Genomic DNA, 25952 nt, shown 5'->3' with positions numbered 1-25952 from the left:
CACAGACTTTAAAACCAGACTGCCTGGGTTTGAATTTCAACCCTGCCACTTAAAAGCTGTGTGACCTTGAACAAGTTTCTTAACCTCTCTTTGACTTAATTTCTTCACTTATAAAAAGGGGTAATAATAATAGTACTTACCTCCTAACCTTGTGAGGAGAATATGAATTCATTAATTAATACATGCTAGGTGCTTCATATGGTACCTGGCACATAGTCAATACTGTTCTAAATTCCCTTCCCAACTCCTATCCCAACCTTGGGCTATTTTTTACAGTGGTTGCACGAACTATGGCTACCCTAAAGCAACTAAAAAAATAGAGCAGCTATATATCCTTTAGTGTGAGTGAAGGAAGGTCCTTTCCCAATACACACAGCTACAAGGGACAGACTTAGAAATGGTAGGTAATCACTTTCAGAACTCTAGCCCATATGTTTCCCTAGGGCAAACCACTTCCTTTCCAAATATGAATTTCACGTAAGAGAATAAACATTTACACATAGCTGGAAAGAAGCAAGGCTCCATATAGGGACATAAACTAATGCCTGTCTTTGCCAGATACCAAGTCCCTGAGAGATCTATCTCTGAAAAGCCTTTAAACTACATGAAGCAAACTGTCAGTTTAAGGGGAAAAGGGGGGATTTTAAAGTCACTGTCTCCTATTAAATATTGCAGATACACAGAGAGAGAGAGAAAAAAAGAAGAGAAGTTGTGCTTTATACTAAAAAGGGACTTAGAAAAAAAAAGCAGCCTGCACTACCCTGGGGAAAGGAGACCTTGTCTTCTTTCCAAGTTCCATCACTGACAACCTCTGTGATGTGATCTTGGGTGAAACGCTCAACCGCTGGGGGCATCAGCTTCCTCAGCTGTAAAATGAGGGAGTTAAACTAGATCTATAAGATTTCTTATAGTTCCGACATCCTATGACTTTATAAAATAAAAGAGATGTTAAATGTATCCAGCAGGCAGCAGAAACTAACTCTGGAAACGTAAGCAGGAAAACGATATTTTTGCAAGGATGTCACTGGTAGCCCACAGAATCAAAGGGAAGGCTGGAGAACCAGGTTCAGAACTGATGTGGTTTGGCTGTGTCCCCAGCCAACTCTCATCCTGAATTGTAGCTCCCATAATTCCTACATGTCATGGGAGGGACCCAGTGGGAGGTAATTGAATCATGGGGCGGGTCTTTCCCTTGCTGTTCTTGTGATAGTGAATAAGTCTCACAAAATCTGATGGTTTTATTAAGGGGAGTTCCCCTGCTCACAATTTCTTGCCTGCCGCCATGTAAGACGTGACTTTGCTCCTCCTTCGCCTTCTGCCATGATTGTGAGGCTTCCCCAGCCAGGGAAAACTGTGAGTCCATTAAATTTCTTTCCTTTATAAATTGCCCAGTCTCGGATATGTCTTCATTAACAGCATAACAGACTAGTACTAGAACCAAGGCAGTTTGGTGAGGATAGGGGATGTGTTTGGGGTTTAGAGGCAGGAATAACTGAACTATGCTACTGAAGTGAATGAGCTTCATTTCTTCCACCCTTACCTCACTGAATCCAAAACTCAAAGTCCTAAGATAGAGGGGTCAAATTAGTCTAGCTCAAATCACATGCCACTCATTGGCTGGTGGGCAAGAACCCTTGATTAATAGTCCCACCAAGACATTGTTCAATGTGTGAGAGGGATTCCCTAAGAGGACATTGGGGTATGATTATGAGAAGTGCAATGACTACTGGGCAGCTCTTTACTACAAATGTTGTGTCTGTCTTTGTGATACCACACACTAATAGAACTTTTCTAAGTCAAAATTGATGGACTATTTTCACAGCCCATCTGAAATGGATGTCACTTTGGATGGAGATAATGGCCCCATGACAACACTGTCCACACACAGATGTTACCACCCATCTCAAAATGTTAGACAGTGACACATGCTTGCAGAACAGCCTTCACGTGCCTCAAGAGATTGTTCTGGGGGAAAAAACACAAGTCTGTGTTTTGTTTTAAATGTTTATCTTGGCTGGGCATGGTGGCTCACACCTGTAATCCCAGCACTTTGGGAGGCCAAGGCAGGCAGAGCACAAGGGCAGGAGTTTGAGACCAGCCTGCCCAACACGGTGAAATCCCATCTCTACCAAAAATACAAAATTTAGCTGGGTGTGGTGGCGCTCACCTGTAATCCCAGCTACTTGGGAGGCTTAGGCAGGAGAATCTCTTGAACCCTGGAGGCGGAGGTTGTAGTGAGTCGAGATCACACCACTGCACTCCAACTCTGGGCGACAGAGCATGACTCCATCTCAGAAAAAAAAAATTTTTTTAAAGTTTCTCTCTTTGCACATCTCCTTGGATGTGAGAAAGAACATTCATAGAGGCACCCAAGAGTCACTTTCCTCTTCTTCATGTTTGCAGAGCCCTGGTTTTATTCTGATAGTCAATTCTCCTCCCCAACTTGAGAATCAGGTTAATCTTGATTGGTTGGAATTAGTCATGATGATCCCATACCCCCTGCCATTGGGTGGTTTAAGGGTGGCTCGGTGACCTTGTTCTAGATGCTCTGACATGAGAATAAATCTGCTGGTGGTGGAGGAGACTTCTCGTAAAGGTTTATTCACTTGTATAAAGGACATTGTGGCTATAGGTGTGGTGGCTCATGCTTGTAATCCCAGCTACTCAGGAGGCTGAGGCAGGAGTATGTTTGAGCCCAAGAGTCCGAGACCAGCCTAGGTAACTAAAAAAGAAAAATCATGGTGTAAAATATGATGATTGGGCTGGGTGTGGTGGCTCACGCCTATAATCCCAGCACTTCGGGAGGCCAAGGCAGGTGGATCACGAGGTCAGGAGTTCAAGACCAGCCTGGCCAACATGGCGAAACCAAATCTCTACTAAAAATACAAAAATTAGCCAGATGTGGTGGTGGGTAATCCCAACTACTTGAGAGGCTGAGGCAGGAGAATTGCTTGAACTCAAGAGGCAGAGGTTGCAGTGAGCTGAGATCGTGCCCCTGCACTTCAGCCTGGGCAACAGAGTGAGACTCCGTCTCAAAAAAAAAAAAAAAAGACAAAAAGGATATGATGATTGTTGGTGCTATGGCCCCACCATTTAACATAATCTTTCCTTGAAACCATGAGAGGGGAAGCCTCAACACAAACACCAACAATCTGAAGATGGCAGAGAGGAAAGAGAAGAGAGAACTTGAGTGCTTGATGATATGAGTCTTGAATTAACCAACCCTGGAAGCACCCCATTAGAATTTCCCATTAGATAACATAATAAATCTTCTCATCATTTAAATTACTTTCACTTGGACCTTCTACTCTTCGCAGATGAAGTATCTTTTCTTTAGTTGACATGTAATAATTGCACATATTTGTGGGATATAGAGTAATATTTTGATACATATGTAATGATCAAATCAGGGTAATCAGCATGTCCATCACCTCAAACATTTATCATTTATTTGTGTTGGGCACCCTCACAATCCTCTTTTCTACCTATTTTGAGATATTCAATACCATTTTGTTAACTATAGCCACCATGTAGTGACTATACAGTGACTTCCTATCTGGAATTTTTTAACCATTAACCAATCTCTCCCTATCCTTCCGTCTCTCTACCCTTCTCAGCTTCTAATAACAACAATTCTACTTTCTACTTCTATGAGCTCAACTTTTTTTTCTAACTTTTGCATGAGTGAGAACATTTGGTATTTATCTTCCTCTATCTGGCTTATTTCCCTTAACACGATGGCTTCTGGGCTCATCCACGTTGCTGTGAATGACAGAATTTTATTTGTGTGTGTGTGTGTGTGTGTGTGTGTGTGTGTGTGTGTGTGTGTGTGTCTGAATTGTATTCCATTGTGTATATTGATATGGTTTGGCTGTGTCCCCACCCAAATCTCATCTTGAATTGTAGCTTCCATCCTGGGGAGGGACCCAGTGGAAGATAATTGAATCAGGAGGGCAATTTCCCCCATACTGTTGTCGTGGTAGTAAGTCAGTCTCATGAGATCTGATGGTTTTATATGGGGAAACCCATTTTACTCGGCTCTTATTCTCTCTTGCCTGCTGCCATGTAAGACATGCCTTTCACCTTCTGCCACGATTATGAGGCCTCCCCAGCCATGTGAAACTATGAGTACTTTAAGCTTCTTTTTCTTTATAAACTACCCAGTCTTGGGTATGCCTTTATTAGCAGTGTGAAAATGGACTAATGCATATATGTACCACATTCTCTTTATTCGTTCATCCATTGATGGATCTGTATGTTGGTTTCATATTTGGGCTACTTTGAATAGTGCTGTAATAAACACTGGAGTGCAGGTAGTTCTTTGATATATTGATTTCCTTTCCTTTGGATAAATACCCAGTAGTAGCATTGCTGGATCATGTGGTAGTTCTATTTTTAGTTTGTTAAGAAACCTTCATGCTATTTTTCATAAGGGCTGTACTAATTTACATTCTCACCAACAGTGTACAGGAGTTTCCTCTTCTCTGCATCCTCTCCAGCATTTATGTTATTTTTTGTCTTTTTGAGGATGGCCATTTGACTTGGAGTGAGAAGATACCCCAGTATGGTTTTGATTTGTATTTCCCTGATGATTAGTGATGTTGAACATTTTTTCATTACTTTTCTGTTTTTATGTCTTCTTTTAAAAAAAAAAGTCTATTCAGAACCTTTACCAAAGTATATAATTTCCAGTTCACAGAAGATTTTTTAAATGTATGTTTTAGTTTTCATGACTCTAGGTTAATCTGGTAATACGCCTTACTTAAATTTTCAAGATTTAAGAACTCTTTTCCACTCATTATCCTAAGATTGCCATCCATCAGAATAGTAAAAATAGTCGGAGATGGTGAAGAAATATGTAGACAGAAAAAGAAGTAAAATAGACAAGGAGACAGAGAAGGAAGTAAACAGAGTCAAATTATGAGAATAAACTGTGTCAGAAAATTGAGTTCAAGTCTTTATTCCACAATGTCTGACAGAAAGGGAAAGGAAGATAGTTCAGTGAGAGATAAACAGACAGAAGTTATCTACTGACAGAGGGAGAAGGTAAGGATGGATGCAATTCAGTACAATGTTTGTCTATTTTTAAATTTTATTTTACTAAATATTAAGTAGGTGCTAAAGTTCATTTTAAAATTTATGTAAGCTATATAGAATCATGACCCAACGAACTCTCATACACCTGCCACCAAGTTTATAAAAGGACATTATCATTGTGCTAGAAGGCCCTGATGTGTGGGCCTCCGATTCCATCCCCTTACAGATAACCTGAATCTACAGCCAACATCTGGCTAACTCCATTAACCCAGATGATTATTGCTTGGGAGAAGCAGGTTGGAGGGAAGTGAGTACCTATCATCAGAGACTCAGAAGCTGGAGATGATATGGTTCCCGCTCTCACTTACAGTCTGGTAGGGAAAGAGAAATGAAAACAACTAGCTGTGGTACAAGGCAAGATGTGAGAAGTACCATGATAAGAGGACTAAATCCTAGAAAAACACCGAAAAAGAGCCAGACATTGTGCCATCTGGGGTGAGCAGGGGAAACTTCATGGACAAGGTGGCCTATCTGCCTTTGATGAAAAGGATTTACAAAGATGAAAGGAAAGGGCAAATGTAACAATCATTAAAAAGGCAGGGAAGAGAACGTGGTCTGAATGACTGTTCCATCCAGGGATGACTGAGTATAGATAAGGGAAGAGTACAACTTCAGGCTAGGATGAAAGTACAGAGTTCGGTAGAAATCCTCTGGAAAATAAAAATTCTTCTAGAAACTAAAAACTAGTAGTTATAAGTTAGGGCAATATTTATTTATTTTCTGCACACAGGAGTCTGGAAGATTTTCACGTGTGTCTCATCTCTCCTTTCTCTGCCTACCCTGACTATCACCCCTGCATCAAATCAGTTATCAAACACCACCAATTCTCCATCCATACCCTCTCTTCTTTCTCTTCTTCTTTCTGTCACTCGAATTCCACTGTGTGCTTAATGACTAAAAGACTCCTGCATGGTGCCATGTTTCCTCTCTCCCTCTTCAATCTACACCTGAATTCTTTGAATGGAAGGCTAGGGACCTGGCTGCTCAACAGGATGCAGAGGTCAAGGAGATGACTGTGGCTTACAGCTGGGGAGGAAAGCCTGCAGTGAGAGCCATGAACACAGGACTAAGCCACAAGTCATAGGGAGGGGGTGTGGGTGGGTCAAGGTCAAGTTTGGAACCAACTGGAAAGCAGGGTACACAAAAAGCTAGTGATGTCAATGGGAAGCCATCAATCATACGAGGCACCAAGGACCCCAGGTTGGTTGTTACTGGGGCCAGTTGTATGGAGAGGGGGACGGAACTGCCAGGCTAGGGGAGACACACAGGACCAGTGACCACATAGCAACTCCAGTGAGATGTCTTCTTCCAGGGCCCAGTTCACCCAGCCTCCTTGCGCTCCTTGAAGAGATCTTTGACAGTACTCTCAGCCATAGCCACTTCTCTCAGGCACGCCCCCCCATCCATTTTGCTCTCTTTGCCCTGTCTCTACCCTACAGGGCAGACTGTAGAAGCTGCACAGGCTTTGCAGCCTGACCAACCTAAGATTGAAGCATATCAATCAATAGGATTGGTGATTCCCTTAGCCTCAGCTTCCTCAGAGAGAATGACACCTGTTTCAAGGCATCATTGTGAGGAAGAAATGAAAGTACACAAGGCCCATGCCAGATGTAGAGTAAAGGCTTGATAAATAGGTCTTTATTTTTCAGAGACAGGGTCTCACTCTGTTGCCTAGGTTGGAGTGCAGTGGTACAACCATAGCTCACTGCAGCCTCACACTCCTGGCCTCAAGCGATCCTCCTGCCTTTGCTTCTCAAAGTGCTGGGATTACAGGTGTGAGCCACTGCACCCGGCCTAGTTCTTTACCCAGCAAATATTTACAAAGGACCTACTGTGAGCCAAACACCCTACCAGCTGCTGGGGATACTATGGTGAGCAGAACCAGACATGTTCCCTGTCCTCATGCAGCTTCCAGTCTAGAAAGGAAGCCAGACATTAATTCGTAACCACAAAAATAATGGCAAAGTAATAGGTATGAAAACAGTTATGGGGGCTGAGAACGTGTGTATTTAAGAGGTTTGGTGATTCTGAGAAATCAGGAAAAGCCATCTTCAAAACCCTGCTCAAAAGCCTGCCCTAATTCCTCCCAACTGGAATTGATCCTATTGGCTTGTAAATTCTCAGCAGGAAGCCTGCATCCTGCAATTGACACTTAGCTTACCGTATTGTGTCTAGTATTTTCACCAGAGGCGTACACATCCTGTCTCCTCTGCCAGAGTGTAAATTCTCTGTAGGCAGTGTAGGCCATCTACATCTTTGTGTGCTTCACAGTATCTGTTAAAAGTCAATTATTTTAATGAATAGGTGAAATTAGCTTCCTGAAAGCTGCCACAATTTAAGTGGACTCAAAGCTTAATATATGCTTTTTGCAAGCCAAGTGCTCATTGATTTCTAAGTCATTTGTCAGAACATAAGAGGTAGTGTGTAGGGAAACAATAATTTGGCTTCTGAGAAGTTGCATAGTATCCATATCTCATAGGGTGTAATAGCCCTACACGCCTGCTGAAAAATCCCAGACCTGAGTTTGACTCACCTATTATTTAGGGATACACAGACAAGAAAAAGCGAGACTACTATAATTCCGTTTGCCAAATCTTCAATCTCTAAATTTTACAATTAGAATCTCAATTTGTGATCTATAGAAAAAAATAATCAAATACCAGAAAAAAAAAAAAAACCTCTGGAATATTCATGCCTGTTAGATTGGTTATGTAGGAAGGGAAAAATATCTTTTCCTTCTACCCTTTTAAATTCAGAGCTGAATCCGCTATAACAAAAGATTAACCAGAGAAAAACCTAGTGATTTATTTAAATAAATTCTACATAACACAAGGGCCATCTCTAGGAAATGAAGATCAGAGGAAACAGTTACACTTGAGTGTTTTTAGTAGTAGGTTTGATGAAGAATGGAGAAAGACTTGGAGAAATATAATCAGGCAAAAGGAGTACTAGATCTAATAGGAATAAATGGAGGGAAACTTAGCAGGGCCCGTTTGTTCAGATTCTCCTCTGTGTGCCTGTGTCTTGGGAGATAGGGAACTGCCTTTCCTCTGTGGATATAGGAAGAGCACCTCTCACATGAGGTCCTATGATGTGTTTTCGAGGAAGGTCAGCAAAGGTTTTATTACCTGCTTCCAGAGCAAAGGAAGGTCAGAGTAATATTTCCACTTAAAATTTGCCATTTTCTCAAATCCTTCAGCTTAAAACATTCAGTTTGCCAAGGTGCCATATTTTGGGGTAGCATGTCCTCAACCCCATCACTGATTATTAAATCTGACCCTGCAGTTAACTCTGTAAATCAACTCAGATAAGCAATTTTAACCATATAATGATGGCCAGGAGATTAAGTTCCACCTTAACTCTGGAAAAGCATTTTTATATTTTAATGTTAAGAGCTGCCCTCTTGTCTATATGTGCTTTTTTTATTGTCATTAATAACTATAATTATGCTTGACATTAATAATGGCTATAACAAATATGAAAGCCAAAAGAATCAAAGGAAACGTTTTGCTGTTAGATTTAAGTACTTAAGTATTTTATTTAAATTTGTTTTATTTTGGTATCTTTGAATTTTTTTCTTTTTTTCTTTTTTTTTTTTTTTTTTGAGACAGAGTCTCGCTCTGTCGCCAGGCTGGAATGCAGTGGCATGATCTTGGTTCACTGCAACCTCCGCCTCCTGATTTACGCGATTCTTCTGCCTCAGTCTTCTAAGTAGCTGGGACTACAGGCACGCGCTGCCACACCCAGCTAATTTTTGTATTTTTAATAGAGGCGGGGTTTCACCACGTTGGCCAAGATCATCTCGATATCTTGACTTCATGGTCCTCCCGTCTCGGCCTCCCAAAGTGCTGGGATTACAGGCGTTAGCCACCTTGCCCGGCCTCTTTGAATTTTTTTAAAAACATCCTGGTGCTAAAAGGCAGCAAAATTCATAAATGCAAACAAACGTATAAACAAACAACCAGACCCTCTTAAATAATCTACAAAATAGAAATAATCTATCTGCATAGGAAAAAATTATCGAATCAGCACCTACAATGTGGCCCAATAAAAGAAAGAGTTTTCATATTTGATCCTTTTTTTTGGTCCCTCAAAATTAAAATCTTGACTCCATTCTGTGCTGTATGTGATAGATTTTTTTAAGAAGAGAAAGAGTAGGAATTCTCTTGCTGTTTCCATGGGTTTCATCATCTTGTTTTCCATGACTCATAATGGCTTCTTGCAAATACTCTTGTTCCCTTGATCTCATGGGTCAAATGAATGCTCTTAAGCTAGTTTTCATCAACCAGTCAGCATTCCTCCTGCTTTCCAACTGTGCATCCTCAGCTGGACCCAAACATTTTCCAGTCTACTCATTCACAAAATAAAATTATGAGTATTTTTCAAAGGGCTCAGTCCAAGGTGCCCAGGGATATTCTGAAGATTTAAACAAAAGCAAGAAAATATTATTCACACAAAAATTTTGTTAAGTGTTACTTGAATTAGAACTGGTAGAAAACAATTTTAAAACCATTTGTTAAAACTATGCCTTATAAGACCACCAAAAAATGTCCTCAAGTCTCTGATTCTGGGCTCTTTCAGGACAACCTGACTGCCTCAGCCTCCCAAAGTGCTGGGATTACAGGCATGAGCCACCGCACCCTTCCATGACTTCTTTTCCTTTGGGTAGATACCCAGTAGTGGGATTGCTAAATGGAGCAGTAGTTCTATTTTTAGTTTTTTGAGAAATCTCCATACTGTTTTCTGTAGTGGCTATACTAGTTTACATTCCTACCAGCAGTGTATAAGAGTTCCCAAAGTTGGGATAGTTATTCTCTCTTTTCAGGGTGACCCCAGGGCTGATTCTGTGTGATGCGATGGCATCCCCCATTATATCCCTAAGAAGACAATGTGCTCAGTGATAACAAACTTCTCAGCCTAGGACCAAGGAAACCTAGAGTCTCCTCTAACATCTGCTGCTAGAGTATGTTTGGTTTATTTTCTATATTTATCAAATGAAAGTGTAAGTGTTCATGCCAGTTTCTTTCACTTATAACATTCCATGATTCTAGCACAGAGACATAGAAATTGGGATTTATTCATTCACTCAACAAATCCTTATTGAACATCTAAACACTAGGCATCATGTCCTCTGAAGGAGGAGTCTCTCTATTGTGCTCCCCAAGGCCTTCCCTTCCCATGTGAATCCCTCTGTCATGTTCCTTGAGTCTTTATTGGAATTAGGGGTTCTCTAATCTGACTCCTCCATTGACTACATTGTTGTTTTTGTCAATGAGTAGAATTCTCAACATACAGTAGGTGGTCAAAAATCATTTGGTGAATGAACAAAGAAAGAGGAACCCTTCAGATGCAAAGATAAACATCCCAGAATGAAGAACCAGAATCAGAGGTCTCAAGCATAATAATATCCAGTAATATATCATTGACACAATCATATGACTACACTATATGCTACTTAGGAATTTCTGAGCCAACAGCAGACCCCGGTTGCATTGAGACACAAAGTAGTAAGACCTGCCTCTCTTTAATCTTGAACACAGATAGATCCTTGGCACTTAGTTTCAGTTTGGCGTATTGAGCCATCTACGCTGGATCCCTTTGGCTATCTCTCCCGATCTGCCCTCTACTTGTTTCCACCCTGCTCAGTGCCCTGGGAGGTCAACTTACATAACTGCCTCCACTGGGCTCTAGTGCCCTCTGGCTCTGACTGGGTTTGGTCAATGGGGGAGTACCAGCACATTAGAGGAAGAAAGGATGGTAAAGTTGGGGTTGTTTGTACATATTTATGGGGTACCTGCTAACTTTTGTTCTATGTATATAATGCACAGTGATTAGTGATCAAGTCAGAATATTTAGGGTATCTGTAGCCCAAGTACAATACATTTTTGTATAATTATAGTCACCCTACTGTGCTTTCAGATGTTCAATTTATTCCTTCTACCTGACTGTACATTTGTACCCTTTAATCCATTTCCCTTCATCTTCTCCCCACAACTTACCTTTCCCAGTCTCTGTTCTCTATCTTTCCACTCTACCTCCATGTGATCAATTTTTTTAGCTCTCATCTACAAGTGGAGAACATGTGATATTTGCCTTTTCATCCGTGGCTTACTTCACTTGAGATAATGACCTCCAGTCCCATCCATGTTGCTGCATATGGCATGATTTCATTTTTTACAGCAAATGTTTCATTGTGTATATGGACCACATTTGTTTATCCATTCACCTGTTGATGGGCACTTAGGTCCATTCCATATCTTTGCTATTGTCAATAGTGCTACAGTAAACATGTGAGTATAGGTATCGCTTTGCTATAGTGATTTATTTTATTTTTCTCTTTCTTTCTTTCTTTCTTTTTTTTTTTTTTTTTTTTAGACATGGTCTCACTTTGTCTCCCAAGCTAGAGTGCAGTGGCATGAACACCGTTCACTACAGCCTCAACTCCCCAGGCTCAAGCGATCCTCCTGCCTCAGCCTCCCCAGTGGCTGGGATTTCAGGCACATGTCACCATGCCTGGCTAATTTTTGTACTTTTTGTAGAGACAGGGTTTCACCATGTTGCTCAGGCTGGTCTCGAACCCCTAAGCTCAAGCAACCTGCCCGCCTCAGCCTCCCAAAGTGCTGGGATTACAGGCGTGAGTCACTGCACCCTGCCGTGATTTCTTTTCCTTTGGGTAGATGCCCGGTAGTAGGATCGCTGAATGGAACAGTAGTTCTAGTTTAAGTTTTTTGAGAAATCTCCTACTGTTTTGCATAGTGGCTACACTAGCTTACATTCCTACCAACAGTGTATAAGAGTTCCCAAAGTTTGGATAGTTATTCTCTCTTTTCAGGGTGACCCCAGGCTATAGTGTCCCTTGAGCAAATGTCACAGCTCCTGTCAAACAGCCCTCCTCACACTTTTTTTGTGTGTGTCTGTGTGTGTGTGTGTCTGTGTGTGTGTACATGCGTGCATGTCTGCCTCTGTCTCTGTCTCTCTGGGTTTCTTTCCCCTTTAGTCTTAAATACAGTAGCAGGGCCCCACTATTTCTTGTCTCAGGGTGCTGCATTCTCCCTTTTCATTTTTCCCACATCCTGGCTTAATATGCCCTTCATTAAACTCTTCTCAAAGTATTCAATTTGAGTACAATATCAATTTCCTGATAGTACCTTGACTGATAACCACCAACGTATTCTGAGGAGTAAATGATATAACCAATTACCACAAAGCACAATAAGAGGGGTACTAATAAATGCTAGTTTCCCTCCCCTTCCCTGTTATAATTTTTATACTCCCTACAATGGCTATTCCTAGTGCCTTTAACATAATTGCTACTTAAGGAAGATTTGATGAATGAATGAAAAAAATTTCAAGGAAGATTTGATGAATGAATGAAAAAAATTTCAATACTTTTGACCATACTTTTAGACTTAAATACATGGAAATCAATAGGCATTAATTTAGATTATCAGATGTCACATTTAGAGAAGTTTTTATTTCAATATCGGGGAGTAGGCAGTTTGCTTTACACATCTCATTCTCTGTTTTCTCATAGTCTAACTAAATTATGGCTCAACTCCAGGAAAAACAGGGTCAAGGGATAAGCTAACATCTCAGGAGCAGTTTAAAAAACTAAGAGATCCATCTACTGATCCTCCCTAGATCTTGGAGAAAATAGTCATTTTATTTCATGTCATCTAATTCATATGAACTGACTGCAAATTCATCATTTTCTACCTCCTACCAGACAGAAATGGAGTTGGGGTTCAACTGTGCCCCCTTGAATCTATCTGTGTTTATAACGAATAAAGTCGATAAAGCCAAATAATCACTCACCGTGTATATTGATCTCACGGATACACTGCGGAAGTAACTTATAGTTCTGGTATTGGGGGAAGCACTTCCTGGACTTCATCCAAAGGCAGCCTCTGCGTGGTCTCTGCTGTTTAAGAAGGAGAACTGTTTTAGTCTATATTTAGTAAACAGCAAAAAGAGACATGCTTATTCTAATGTAGTAAGTGTAGCAAGAGAACCATGCTCGACCTCTAGAAAGGATTTTGGGACTTTCCACCCTCCCTAATTTTCCTGCCTACCTCTCTAACACCTTTCACCCAGTTCTCTCAACTGCTTGCCCCACGTCCTGGGCACAAAGACCTGAAGCATAGTTAAGGAAGACAACATAGAGAACACATTTAAAGTCCAATGTCAAGTAGCAAGCAAAGAATCTTTGTTTGGAAACTGCAAACATTTTATTCTATCACATTTTGTCGAAATATGTCCCTAAGGAGAATATTAATGATGTCTTTGATCTCAGGGACAATTTTACCAAGAAGCCAAGTTACAAATTAGATGAATTCTAATCTGTCTTCCTGCTCATGACTGTGTGACTTTATAAAATTCCTCTAATATTATCCTCAGCTGACTTCAAGGTGGAAGATGAAACTTTATTTCCTACATCATGGCTTCTCGTTCATTCTCCTGAGATCCACGGTCTTGTCTTTCTAGCTTTAATATTAAGAATTGAGTTTTCGGCCGGGCGCGGTGGCTCACGCCTGTAATCCCAGCACTTTGGGAGGCCGAGGCGGGCGGATCACAAGGTCAGGAGATCGAGACCACGGTGAAACCCCGTCTCTACTAAAAATACAAAAAATTAGCCGGGCGCGGTTGTGGGCGCCTGTAGTCCCAGCTACTCGGGAGGCTGAGGCAGGAGAATGGCGTGAACCCGGGAGGCGGAGCTTGCAGTGAGCCGAGATCGCGCCACTGCACTCCAGCCTGGGAGACACAGCGAGACTCCGTCTCAAAAAAAAAAAAAAAAAGAATTGAGTTTTCGTTTCATAGACATCTCTACTTTTGATACAAAACCCTGAATTGAGGTGACCTACAATTTTTTTTTTTTTTTTTTTTTTTTTTTTTTTGGTGACAGAGTTTCGCTCTTGCTGCCCAGGCTGGAGTGCAATAGTGCTATCTTGGCTCACCACAACCTCCACCTCCCGAGCTCAAGTGATTCTCCTGCCTCAGCCTCCTGAGTAGCTGGGATTACAGGCAGGTACCACCATGCCCAGCTAATTTTGTACTTTTACTAGAGACAGGGTTTCTCCCATGTTGATCAGGCTGGTCTGGAACTCCTGACCTCAGGTGATCCACCCGCCTCAGCCTCCCAAATTGCTGGGATTACAGGTGTGAGCCACCATGCCCAGCCAAGGTGACCTACAATTTAAAGAGAAATTTGGGTGATTGCTTAAGAAGATAAATCAGAAAGGGAGATTTAGTATATTCAAGAAAATGATGCTTCTTGTCCATGAAGATGATCAAACACTGGTACAGAAATACCGTAGAACCTTCTCTGAGGTTTGTTTTTTTTTTTTTTTTTTTTTTTGAGACAGAGTCTCGCTCTGTCACCCAGGCTGGAGTGCAATGGTGCGCTCTCAGCTCACCGCAACCTCCGCCTCCTGGGTTCAAATGAGTCTCCTGCCTCAGCCTCCTGAGTAGTTGGGATACAGACATATGCCACCATTCCCAGCTAATTTTTGTATTTTTAGTAGAGTCTGGATTTTGCCATGTTGGCCAGGCTGGTCTTGAGCTCCTGACCTCAGGTGATCTGCCCACCTCGGCCTCCCAAAATGCTGGAATTACAGGCGCGAGCCACCATGCCCGGCCTGGTACATTTTTTTTAATTAGAAAATTTCCTTCAATAATATTTTTGAAATTTAATTTTCTGAATAAGGAATACACTTTCATGATTAAAATTTTTAAAACTATGAAGGAACAGTTAGGAAAATGGCTGCCTCTTCCCCAGTCTCCTAGAAAATCACTTCCCACCACATCACATAGTTTCTTACTTTCTTTTCTTCTTCTGCCACAGGTAAGTAAGGTTATTAGTTTTATGTGGGGTTTTTTTGTTTTTGTTTTTGTTTCTTATTGAGAAAGAGTCTCACTCTGTCACCAGGCTGGAGTGCAGTGGCACAGTCTCTGCACACTGTAACCTCCACCTTCCGGGTTGAAGCAGTTCTCCTGCCTCAGCCTCCAGAGTAGCTGGGATTACAGGTGTGCGCCACTATGCCCAGCTAATTTTTTTTTTTTTTCTATTTTTAGTAGAGACAGGGTTTCAACATGTTGGCCAGCATGGTCTCGATCTCTTGACCTTGTGATCCACCTTCCTCGGCCTCCCAAAGTGCTGGGATTACAGGCGTAAGCCACTTGCGCCGGTCCAGGTTGTTTTCTGTATATCAGTTTGTGTGTATATACGTGCTACATATATACACTCTATATGTGTATATATATGTAATATATGCACTGTATATGTATAACACACTATATATGTATATGCTAAATATACTGAGTATGTATATATAATATATACATTGTGTATATAATTTATACTTTTATTATGTATATGCTATTTTGGTCCTTTTTTACATAATTGGTAAAAAATATATGTCTACTATATACATATACATTTCACACCACACCCAATTGGTATGAAAATATATGTATACTATATGCATATGAATACTTAACAATATATCTTAGACATCTTCCCACATAGCACTTTCTCATTTCTTTTTACAACTCCCCGGTATTCCATTGCATGGATGTATCATCAAGTAAACAGCCTCCTTTTTGTATTGTGTCTAATCTTTGGATATTGCAAACCCTCTAGCAATAAACATTGTACATACATCATTTCTCTCCTGTATAAGTAAATCTATAAATTTCTAGGAATAATTTTGCTGGATCAAATGGCTTATGTATTTGTAACTTTGATAGTTACTACCAAATTATCTATCCCAGAAGTTGTACCAATTTACCCTCTGACACATAAGGTATGAGAGTTCCTATTGTGCTTTGTATTAAGTGTGGTGTCAAACTTCTGATTTTTGCCAATCTGATAGATTAAAAATAGCATTTCAGTGTAGCTTTAATTTGCATTTCCACTAGAATGTAAGCTCCATGAAGCAAAAATCTTTTTGTTTTGTTTTGTTTGTTGGTTTGCTTTTGAGATGGAGTGTCGCTCTGTCACTGGAGTGCAGTGCACTCTAGCCTCACTGCAGTCTCAGCTCACTGCAACCTCCGCCTCCTGGGTTCAAACAATTCTGCCTCAGCCTCCTGAGTAGCTTGGATCACAGGTGTGTGCCACCACACCTGGCTAATTTTTGTATTTTCAGTAGAGACGGAGTTTCACCATGTTGGCCAGGCTGGTCTCAAACTCCCGACCTCAAGTGATCCACCCGCCTCAGCCTCCCAAAGTGCTGGGATTACAGGCATGAGCCACCATGCCCTGCCTCTTTTTTTTTTTTTTTTTTTCTGGGGAGTAGCGGGTAGGGATTCACTGCCTTCTATATCCAGAAGGTCAATATTATTAATATTATTGGCACATAGTAGGCTCACACACAAAAAAACTGTTTCTGGAAGAATTTATTCTGAGTGACCCTGAGCAGTCTTTCATGTGTGTAAGTGCCAGCCATTTGTATTTCCTTTTCTGTATGCAGTCCAGTCTTATCCTTCACCATTTGCCTACTGGATTGTGGTCTTTTCTTCAATTATTAGAAGCTCCTTATTTACTAGAGATTTAGTTGCTTACTCAATAAACTGCAAATAATTTTGCCTATTACTTGTTGGTCTTTTATCTTAGCTTGTGATAGTTTTTTTGCTGTGCACATTTTTTTCCACATAGTCAATTTAATGAGTCTCTTCTCTGAGTTACCGTCATGATTAGAAAGACCAATTTTGCAGTTATAAATGAGTCATAGCATTGATTCTTCTATTACTTTTATAATGTTTAAGATCATTGATCCATTTAAAAGTCACCCTAATGTGAGTGTGAGATCTTGATTGAGTTAACTTGTTGTCCTAAATGATTACTCAGTCGTCCCAATTCCAGTCAGTTGGTAATCCAGTACCTTGATGGACTGAATACCTCTCCTGTATTCTTCCATTTCAATTTTTTCCTGGCTACTACTCACAGTTTACTTTTCATAGGGATATTGAAATGAACCTGTTTGTTTCAAAAGATATTATTTTTATTTATTTAGGAAGAATTAGCATCTTTATGTATTCGTCTTCCTCTTGAAGAACATGATACACTTTTCCTTTATTCAAGTCATTTTTATGTCACTCAGCAGCATTTTACTGAAGTTTTCTTCAGAAAGATCCTGCAAATTTCTCATTAAGTTTATTCCTAGTTACTTTATCTATTTATAATTGTTTTATATGCAGTGTATCCTCTAACTGGTTATTGTTTAAATAGGTGGATCCTATTGATTTTTAAAATATTTTTATACCCTGTCCCTTACTGAATTTTTCTTTTTTATGATTTTTTTAGGGAATTATCTTAGATTTTCCAGGTACACAATGGTATCATCTGCAAAATAAGTGATCATTTTACCTATTCTTTCCAATTTTGAAACTTGGTATTTCTGATCGCTTAACTAACTGCATTGACTAGTACTTCCAATACAATGGTAGATAAAATGGCAGTAGTAGACATCCTAGAAAATTTCTGGCTTGGCAGGGCACGCTTTTAGTGTTTCCCTATTAAACATATTTCTGGGGTTTTTTTGTTTGTTTGAGCCAAATATATTTTATCATTTTATCACATTAAGGAAGTATATATTTATCTCATTTTTATTAGAAGTTACAATGAAAAATGCATTGTATTTTGTCAAATGTGTTTTTAGTATAACCAACCATTTATCTCTATAAATATGATGATGAGTAACAGGTTTTCTAATGCTAAACTGTCCTGTAATTCCTGGAATAAGCTCCCTTGATCAGGCAGGATTGCGTGTGTGTGTGTGTGTGTGTGTGTGTGTGTGTGTGTGTGTGTGTGTGTTATTTTTAAACTGTGCTACTGGATTGCTAATGTTTTATTTAGGATTTTTGCATGGATATACACAAGTAAGATTTCTCAATGATTTATTTATTTTTTCTTTCTTTCTTTTTTTTTTTTTTTTTTTTTTTTTTTTTTTTTTTTTGAGACAAGCTCTTGCACTGTCACCCAGGCTGAAGTATAGTGGTGCTATCATAGCTCACTGCATTCTCAAATTCCTGGGCTCAAGCAATCCTCCTGCTTCAGCCTTGCAAAGTCCTGAGATTACAGGCATGAGCCACTGTATCCGAGCTGATTTCATTTTAGACTCAGTCTTTCTTGGATTTGAATATTATTAATAATGTTTATTTCAAAAATAGAATTAGGAAATATCTTTGGTCTTTCAACAGTTTAAATACCATAGGAAACACCTATGTCTTAGAGATTGGTAACATTCTCCTGTGAACTGCTCTTCCTGTTACTTTTTGAAGGACAACGAACACATTTTCTATTTCTTCCATGACAATTATTTACATATTCTATATCTTCTGTTGTTGGGTTTTATACATTTTTTTCCCAGAAAATTATACATTTTAACTGAAGTTCTTTTTTTAATTAAAAGTAATTTTTTTTTTTTTTTTTGAGATAGAGTTTTACTCTTGTCTCCCAGGCTAGAGTGCAATGGCATGATCTTGGCTCATGACTCCGTCTCAAAAAACAAACAAACAGCGCTAGACTCTGTCTCAAAAAACAAACAAACAAACAAAAAGAAACAAACTGCCATGCTGTGAAATGCCTATGGAGGGGGACTCCTAGCGGTGACTGCCAAGTGGCCTCTGGGACCTGAGGACGGCCTCCAGTGGGCAGCCAGGAAGACGCCAAGGCCCTCAGGACACAGCCGTAAATGAATTCTTTCCATAACCTGAGTGAGCATAGATGCATAGCATTCAGATGGGAATGCAGTCCCGCTGACATCTTGATTTCAGCCTGTGAGACCCTCAGCAGAAGATCCAGTTAAGCCATACACAGACATCTGACCAACAGAAACTGTGAGATAATCAGTGTGTGCTGTTTTAAGCCACTATATGTGTGGTAATTGGTTACACAACAACAGAAAGCTAGTAAGTACAGTGACCGACAGACCCTTGTCCTGAAAATCAACAGAGGTAGTTATTTAAAATGCATGTTGCAGATCTATTGAATTAAGAATCTCTCTTCATAGAGGCCTAGAAGCCTGGAGTTTTGTAGACATCCAAGTTGATTCTGACGCACATTAAAGCTTCAGAATGAATTTACCATGCAAATAACAAAGCATCTTATTACCCACAATTTGACATTTGAGATTGTTCTTTTGTTGTTGTTGTTGGGTTGTTTGTTTGTTTGTTTGTTTTTTGAGACGGCGTCTCGCTCTGTCGCCCAGGCTGGAGTGCAGTGGCACAATCTCGGCTTACTGCAGCCTCCACCTCCCAAGTTCAAGCAATTCTCCTGCCTCAGCCTTTTGAGAAGCTGGGACTACAAGCATGCACCACCACACCTGGCTAATTTTTGTATTTTTAGTAGAGACAGGGTTTCACCATGTTGGCCAGGCTGGTCTCAAACTCCTGGCCTCAAGTGATTCTCCCACCTTGGCCTTCCAAAATACTAGGATTTCAGGCTTGAACCACCGTGCCCAGATGAGATTGTTCTTTATAAAGGTTAAGATATCAAAAGAGCCTATTCATGAAACTAAATAATTATCCAAGGAAATTAACAGAGTTCTTTTGGTTGAAAAGCCAAACCGCTGATTATTTGCTTATTCATTTGGTTTGCTGGTGTTTATAGCATAAAATATAACTGTAATTTACAACAGAAAGCGATTGCCTGTCAAAATGATGGCTAAAGTAATTCTCTAGTGGGGCATTATCTTCAGTTTCTTCCAGTATCCAAAGTCATGTAACTTATATGGTAATAGCAAAACTTCTAAAAATTGATTAAAAGGCAAAAAGGTAGGATATATGTCATTTTAATGCCTTCTTCAGCATAGCTAAAAGGGGTAGAAATGTTTTCTAGTTCTACATAGGAAATACAATTTATTTCAAGTAATATTAATTCACCAACACTAGTTAAGGCAGTAGGAACAGTCAGAAATATTTTAAAGCTTCACAGCAGTCTTTTCATGAATTTGTCAAATCTCTGAAACAAACATTTCTATGACTTCTTTTCAGAAACTTCGAAGAGCCTTAAAAAAAATTTTTTAAAGCCCAATCTGAATTTTGACCTGGCTGAATCTAGTGAACAAAATGGATTTTCAGCAGTAGAAACTTTGATTAAAAATAAAACTCCATGCCTTATGCTCTCAAATAAAGCCCTTATCACACTATCCCTGACCATGCCCAGGCAGCCCTCGGATGCTTCTTCTTTTTCTTCTTTTAGAAAAAGATTTCTATCGTTTTTCAAAGGTGCTTTATATCCATGACATCTGGTATCTAACCTCAACTCATCTTTCCCAAGTAACTTTTGATTCCCACTGAGCAATGGAAACTTGCAAGGTGTTTTCGTTACTTTGGTCCTGATGATTTTCATGTCAAAGACAAGGTCCATCTCCCACCATGAAGGCACATCTAAAACTTCCTCATCCTAGTCAGCCTCTCTTGGCTACTAAGGGAATTTGCCTCATCCTTTTTTTTAATGCTCTTATCTCCAAAACTACTTGTTCAGCTATATTTTACTTGGTTATTATATTGGAAAGCCAAAAGTAACTTTTAAAAAAATACCAAGAAGGAGTAAATAGGGTTAGGTGATCACACAGTATATGTCCCTCTGTGCCCTCCACTTCCAAATGAGAACTTACCCAACTTTGTTGTAATTATTCATTTGTCTGCCTCCTTGAGCACAAAGATTATATTCTGGGCACTGTTTTATTCCCCAGAACCTACCTTAGACACATAATAGGTACTCAACAAATATGGGCTGAATGATCAAAAGAATATCATTTAACACCTCTATGCCTCATTTTTCTCAGTAACAGGGCATGGGTTCAGGCAGTTCAAGGAGCAATTCTAGAGGGCCACCCACGATTTAGGGGTAAGAAATATAAAATGTTCCCCTGATTTTAATCTATAAAATCAGCACACGATCTGCACACAGACACACAAATTCATCCTCAAAAAATTATTCCCAAACCGAAGCTTGTTAAACGTTAAAACCTCTCTGTTAAATGAGCTTGTCAGGCTACCCCTAAAATGGGGAGAAAGGTCTCAAGCTATCTGCCAAAGGAATGCATTTTTTTTTCTTTTGAGACAGGGTCTCGCTCTGTCACCTAGGCTGGAGTGCAGAGGCACAATCACATCTCGTTACAGCCTTGACCTCCCAGGCTCAAGGGATCCTCCCACCTCAGGCTCCTGAAATGTTGGATTACAGGTGTGAGCCACCGCACCTGGTCTGGCAAGGGAATGCGTTTTAAGACCTAACCAACAACGCTTTGCTGTGATTTGACTTCCCACATGGATCTGTCTTGGGAGAGAAAATACGTTTGCTGTCAGAAGCGTCTGGTCTGCATTTCTCTCAATTGTATCATCCTTTATGGATGAATGCACTGGCCTTGAGGTTTAATAAACCTGTTGGTGTGAACTGCATCATACAATGGATCCTTCTTGATGTGCTGCCATTGCAGGAGGCTAAGTCCCCAGGCCTAAAGGGAAGCACTGGACCAGATAGATTCACTGACCTGAGGCCCCTGTGCAGCCTTGTGGGCAGCAGCGGCCAAGCGGCCAATCCTGGCAGGGTCCTGGCCTTGCCCCACACGTTCCGTTCAAAGTTTTGGCAGTGGGGACTGACACCTGCGCAACCAAGATCACTTCCCTGTGGCTTTTGCAAAGCTAGTGTGGCTGCCTTGAGGCTAAAAGGAGGAAAATAAAGGTAAGGATAAAATGAGATGAGAATGGTGAATTTTTATATATTACACTTGGAAAAATAGAAAGCACTATCAAGCACAAAAAATATTTTCACCAGCATCTTTTAAGCCCTCCCAGGGGGCATGCACAGAATTTAGTAGGAGCCATATATATGTTCAGCAGGGGAGGCCTATGGGTAGCTGACCTTGGAAATGATGTCCCTAGCTCCTTCCTTTCGCCGTCACACTTTGGGAGATGCAGCCATCATGACTCTTTGTGGAAACTATGGCAATAAATATCTAAACTGTTATCCACGAAGTACTTGGGTTTCCTCACAAGAGCTTCGCCAAAAATGAAGGAATTCAGGTTAATCTCCATAGATTACTTAGGCCAAGACAGCTGTGCAAATTTTCTGACGGCTTAGTGATTTTTATTCAGTTCTGTGATCTGGCTTCAAAAAACCTTCCAGTCTTAATTATGTCTCCTTATTACCATAGAAATGCAGAACTTCAATATTGCTATACATCATTCTGACCTTTTCATCACATAAAAACATTGGCAGTTTTCTGTAAGCCCAAGATAGTGAGTAGCCTTTTAGGGCTAACAGAACCAATTATGGCTGCTTAAAATAGATTTCTGTTATTCCAGGTGGCAACTTCATCCCATGTTCAAAGTTCCATCTGTTATTAACAATGATCCTAAAACTAGTCATCTGTTCCAAATCTAGTCAATGTGAAGATAAAATGAGGGTGGAAAATAAATGACTGCAAAATTTTCCAGAATTAACTAAAAAGAAAAAAACATCTTGAACTGACAGCTGCCAATATTCTGAGCCACTGATTCAGTTTCTGGTTAATTCACACTGCAGATATCTTTAATGCTCCATAAGGATAAAACTGATGAAGTGTTTAACCATTTTCTTTTTATTATTTTGGATAAGCATAATCAAAAGTTGTAAGTTAGAGGTAAAAGTATGTGAAAGGCTTTTGTAAGACAGCAGCAGTCATTCTTTCAACACAGTCAATGTAGAATTGTATTTATTTGGCAAATATTTATTGGGTACCTACGATGTGCCCATATATATGCATTACGCTATGAGCTGGGGATGCAGTGATGAGTATCATCAGATAGTGTCCTTGACCTCAAGGAGCCAACTCGCTCGTGGAAGAAACACTAACCAAATAATAACACAAACCACAATAACACAAAAATGTAAAATAGCAACAGTGATTGTCCCTGCAAAGAAAGATGTCTGGCGTTATGAGGGTGTGTCATAAGGAGAATCAACCTAGTCTAGGAGGCTTGAAACAACTTTGTTAGTTAAGCCAAGATCAGATGGGAAGGATGGGAGCTAACGAGCCAATGTCAGGGTGGGAGGGGAGCAGGTTTGTAGGGGGTGGCAGGAGAGGCGGGATGGTTCAGGCAGGGACAATCTATATTAAGATGAAGGAGATGTTTATGTGCACATGTTTTACCATCAATTCTTCCAGACCTGGCATAAATGCCTGTCATGTAAAGGCATTCAATGAATGACTAGAATAAATCATCCTAGTCCGCCTATAGATTCTTCACATTTGTGAATTTCTTCCTGCAAAAAGAATCATCCTCTTCACTTTGATCCATTCTGCAACTAAGCAGATGGCTGTAACCTTTCCTGTTTTATGAACCCAAGTCTGTATTTTAAGAGTCATAAACAAGATAGTTAAGCAAGTAAAAATTAAATTTTCATGTTATCTTGCTTGGTTCCAGGACATCTGGCACCAGTAATTTATCTTCTCATCTGCAGGAAGTTGAAACCTGCTTAATCTTTATTATACCGGCCATAAACATGTTGCAAATTATAATTTTACATTGCCATTAGTTTTATTTTGGTGTAATATAAATTACGGGGTCATCCACTTCCTTTTGACATTTAGTAATTCTCTTTCACAATAAAACTCCGTTTTCTTTTGCTTCATGTTCCCTCAGAACCCACCCACATTAATTGCAAGAAAATTTCAGCCAATGCCACAATGAGGATGACTCACATTGTCACACACAAGCTCTTACGGCCTTATATAGAGAAAATGTTTCGTCTCAGTTTCCGGTGTTAAATGCAAAACAGCAGGAAGACTTTTGATCTGTGGCTTGAACCCCCAGTCTCCCAGCTCACTACTGACATTACGTGGCATGCTAGAAAGTGCATCAATTGGACAGAACTGAGTTTGAATCCTGGCTCTGTTAGAAACCAGCTATGAACCAGTTACTTAAACTCTCTTATCTTCAGTTTTCTCATCAGGAAGAAAATGGAGTTCTTTTGAAATCAAATGAAATGATGTGCATGAAAGTACAGAACACATGGAAGGTGCTTAATGAGATATTAGTTTCCCTTCTCCTACGTCAACCACAGGTAGAATCTCCTTAACTATGCTGGAAGCTCTATAAAGGCAGGGACCGTGCATATGGTATGTGCCACTGTAACACCAATGCTTAGTATAATGGCTGGCCCATAGTCGGTATTCAATAAATATTGGTTAAATACTGAATGGTTATAATGGTTAATATCGAGTGTCAACTTGATTGAATTGAAGGATGCAAAGTATTGTTCCTGGGTGTGTCTGTGAGGGTGTAGCCAAAGGAGATTAACATTTGAGTCAGTGGACTGGGAAAGGCAGACCCACCCTCAATCTGAGTGGGCACATCTAATCAGCAGCCATGAAGCCAGAATGAAAGCAGGCAGAAGAACGTGGAAAGATTAGACTGACTACGTCTTCTGGACTTCATCTTTCTCCGTGCTGTATGCTTCCCGCCTTCAAACATCAGATTCCAACATTCTTCAGCTTTGGGACCCGCACTGGCTTCCTTACTCCTCAGCTTGCCGATGGCCTATTGTGGGACCCCACTTTGTGATCATGTGAGTCAATGCTCCTTAATAAACTTCCCTTTACAAAGACATCTGTCCTATTAGTTCTACCCCTCGAGAGAACCCTGACTAATACAACGGTGAAGAATTTCAAGTTTCAAGGATTTCACTCTTTTTAATGGACATGTAGGAGAGATATGAAATGAACTTTTCGCTGACCCACGCAGCACGAGTGGATGGAAACTCTGATCCCGGAAACCTGATGTTGTCGATATTTGTTTGACAGTCCAGCATGTGGACATGTCAGGGGTGATGACAAGTGTGCAGAAAGCCAGAAGGGCAGATATTGTCCCCTCTCCCTGCTTCCCGACACCCAGAGTACCACTGTATGGCCTCCCCTAACACCCCTCCTTGGAGCTTGCAATCCTGAGGCAAGATGCAAAGCTGCAAGGCAGTCAGAGGGGTGGCCCCAGCAGTTCAGAGTGGGGGGGACATCAGCAGAGGCTTTCTCACAAGACCATTCCTGACATGCAACTTGGGCTGTATTTTTGGTTTCCTGCCCTCCCCCACCTTAATGCCTGTTTATTTTCCACGCTCAGATTCCCTAGCCTGCCTGTCGTTTCCGTGGGCTACCTACTGGTTTTCCAATAAATGTCCTCGCTGCAGTCAGTCAAGTGGGCTTCTATCATTTGCACCCAGCGATTCAGATTCTAATCCACTCCTCCTGCCCCTGGCTTTGGTTTCCCAACATGGACAACCCATTAGGCACTGATTCTAGGGGTAAGTTTTAAAGTTACTTTTTTTTTTTTTTTGAGACACAGTCTTGCTCTGTTATCCAGTCTAGAGTGCAGTGGCGTGACCTCAGCTCACTGTGGCCTCAACTTCCCAGGCTTAACCAATCCTCCCACCTCAGCCTCCTGAGTAGCATGACTATAAGCATGTGCCACCATGCCTGGCTAATTTTGTTTATTTTTTGTAGAGATAGGGTTTCACTATGTTGCCCAGGCTGGTCTTGAACTCCTGGACTCAAGTGATCCTCCCACCTCGGCTTCCTAAAGTGCTGGGATTACAGGCATGGGCCACGACACCCGGCCTAGAGTTACTTTTGCATAGCTTTCAAAATCCCTTCTTCAAGGCAGTCAATGTTTTTTATGACTCTTTGATATCCTTAGCCCTTCTACAAAGCATGCTACGCCTTCTTTAATAAAGTGGAATTCTATGCCCTGTAATTACTCTGTCTCTTTCTTTGTTGTCATATTTCCCAATCCCTCAGACTCATTTCTTGCTCATCCTCTCTTTTTACACTATACTCATTTCCCTTTAGGGTTTATGAGATTTAATAAGCTTTTATAGT

The 25952-nt window shown here is 40.5% G+C and overlaps 1 protein-coding gene and 1 long non-coding RNA gene across 5 annotated transcripts in view; one reads left to right on the top strand and one right to left on the bottom strand.

Annotated features, from left to right (window-relative positions):
• The first annotated feature begins 1227 nt into the window (after positions 1 to 1227).
• Positions 1228 to 25412, top strand: LOC139362436 (uncharacterized). Its single transcript, XR_011621359.1, has 2 exons — positions 1228 to 1353; positions 23725 to 25412. It is a non-coding gene; the product is annotated as an uncharacterized lncRNA (long non-coding RNA).
• LOC105487736 (transmembrane protein 156) overlaps positions 8243 to 25952 on the bottom strand; it is a 62466-nt gene continuing 44756 nt past the window's right edge. For 2 of the 4 annotated variants that reach the window (XM_011751364.2, XM_011751366.2), the window contains exons 6-7: positions 12913 to 13018; positions 8243 to 9513 (exon numbers count right to left, since the gene is read on the bottom strand). In XM_011751364.2, the coding sequence (XP_011749666.1) occupies positions 12951 to 13018 (68 nt within the window). In that variant the 3' untranslated portion in view covers positions 8243 to 9513; positions 12913 to 12950. Of the gene's footprint in view, positions 9514 to 12912; positions 13019 to 21590; positions 21762 to 25952 lie in introns of those variants that run through there. The other 2 variants (XM_011751365.2, XR_011621358.1) reach the window with 2 other exon arrangements.

Source organism: Macaca nemestrina, chromosome 3, assembly GCF_043159975.1.
Source record: "Macaca nemestrina isolate mMacNem1 chromosome 3, mMacNem.hap1, whole genome shotgun sequence".
NCBI lineage: Eukaryota > Metazoa > Chordata > Mammalia > Primates > Cercopithecidae > Macaca > Macaca nemestrina.
The sequence above is the reverse complement of the archived record's forward strand: the minus strand, read 5'-3'. Positions and strand labels throughout refer to the sequence as shown.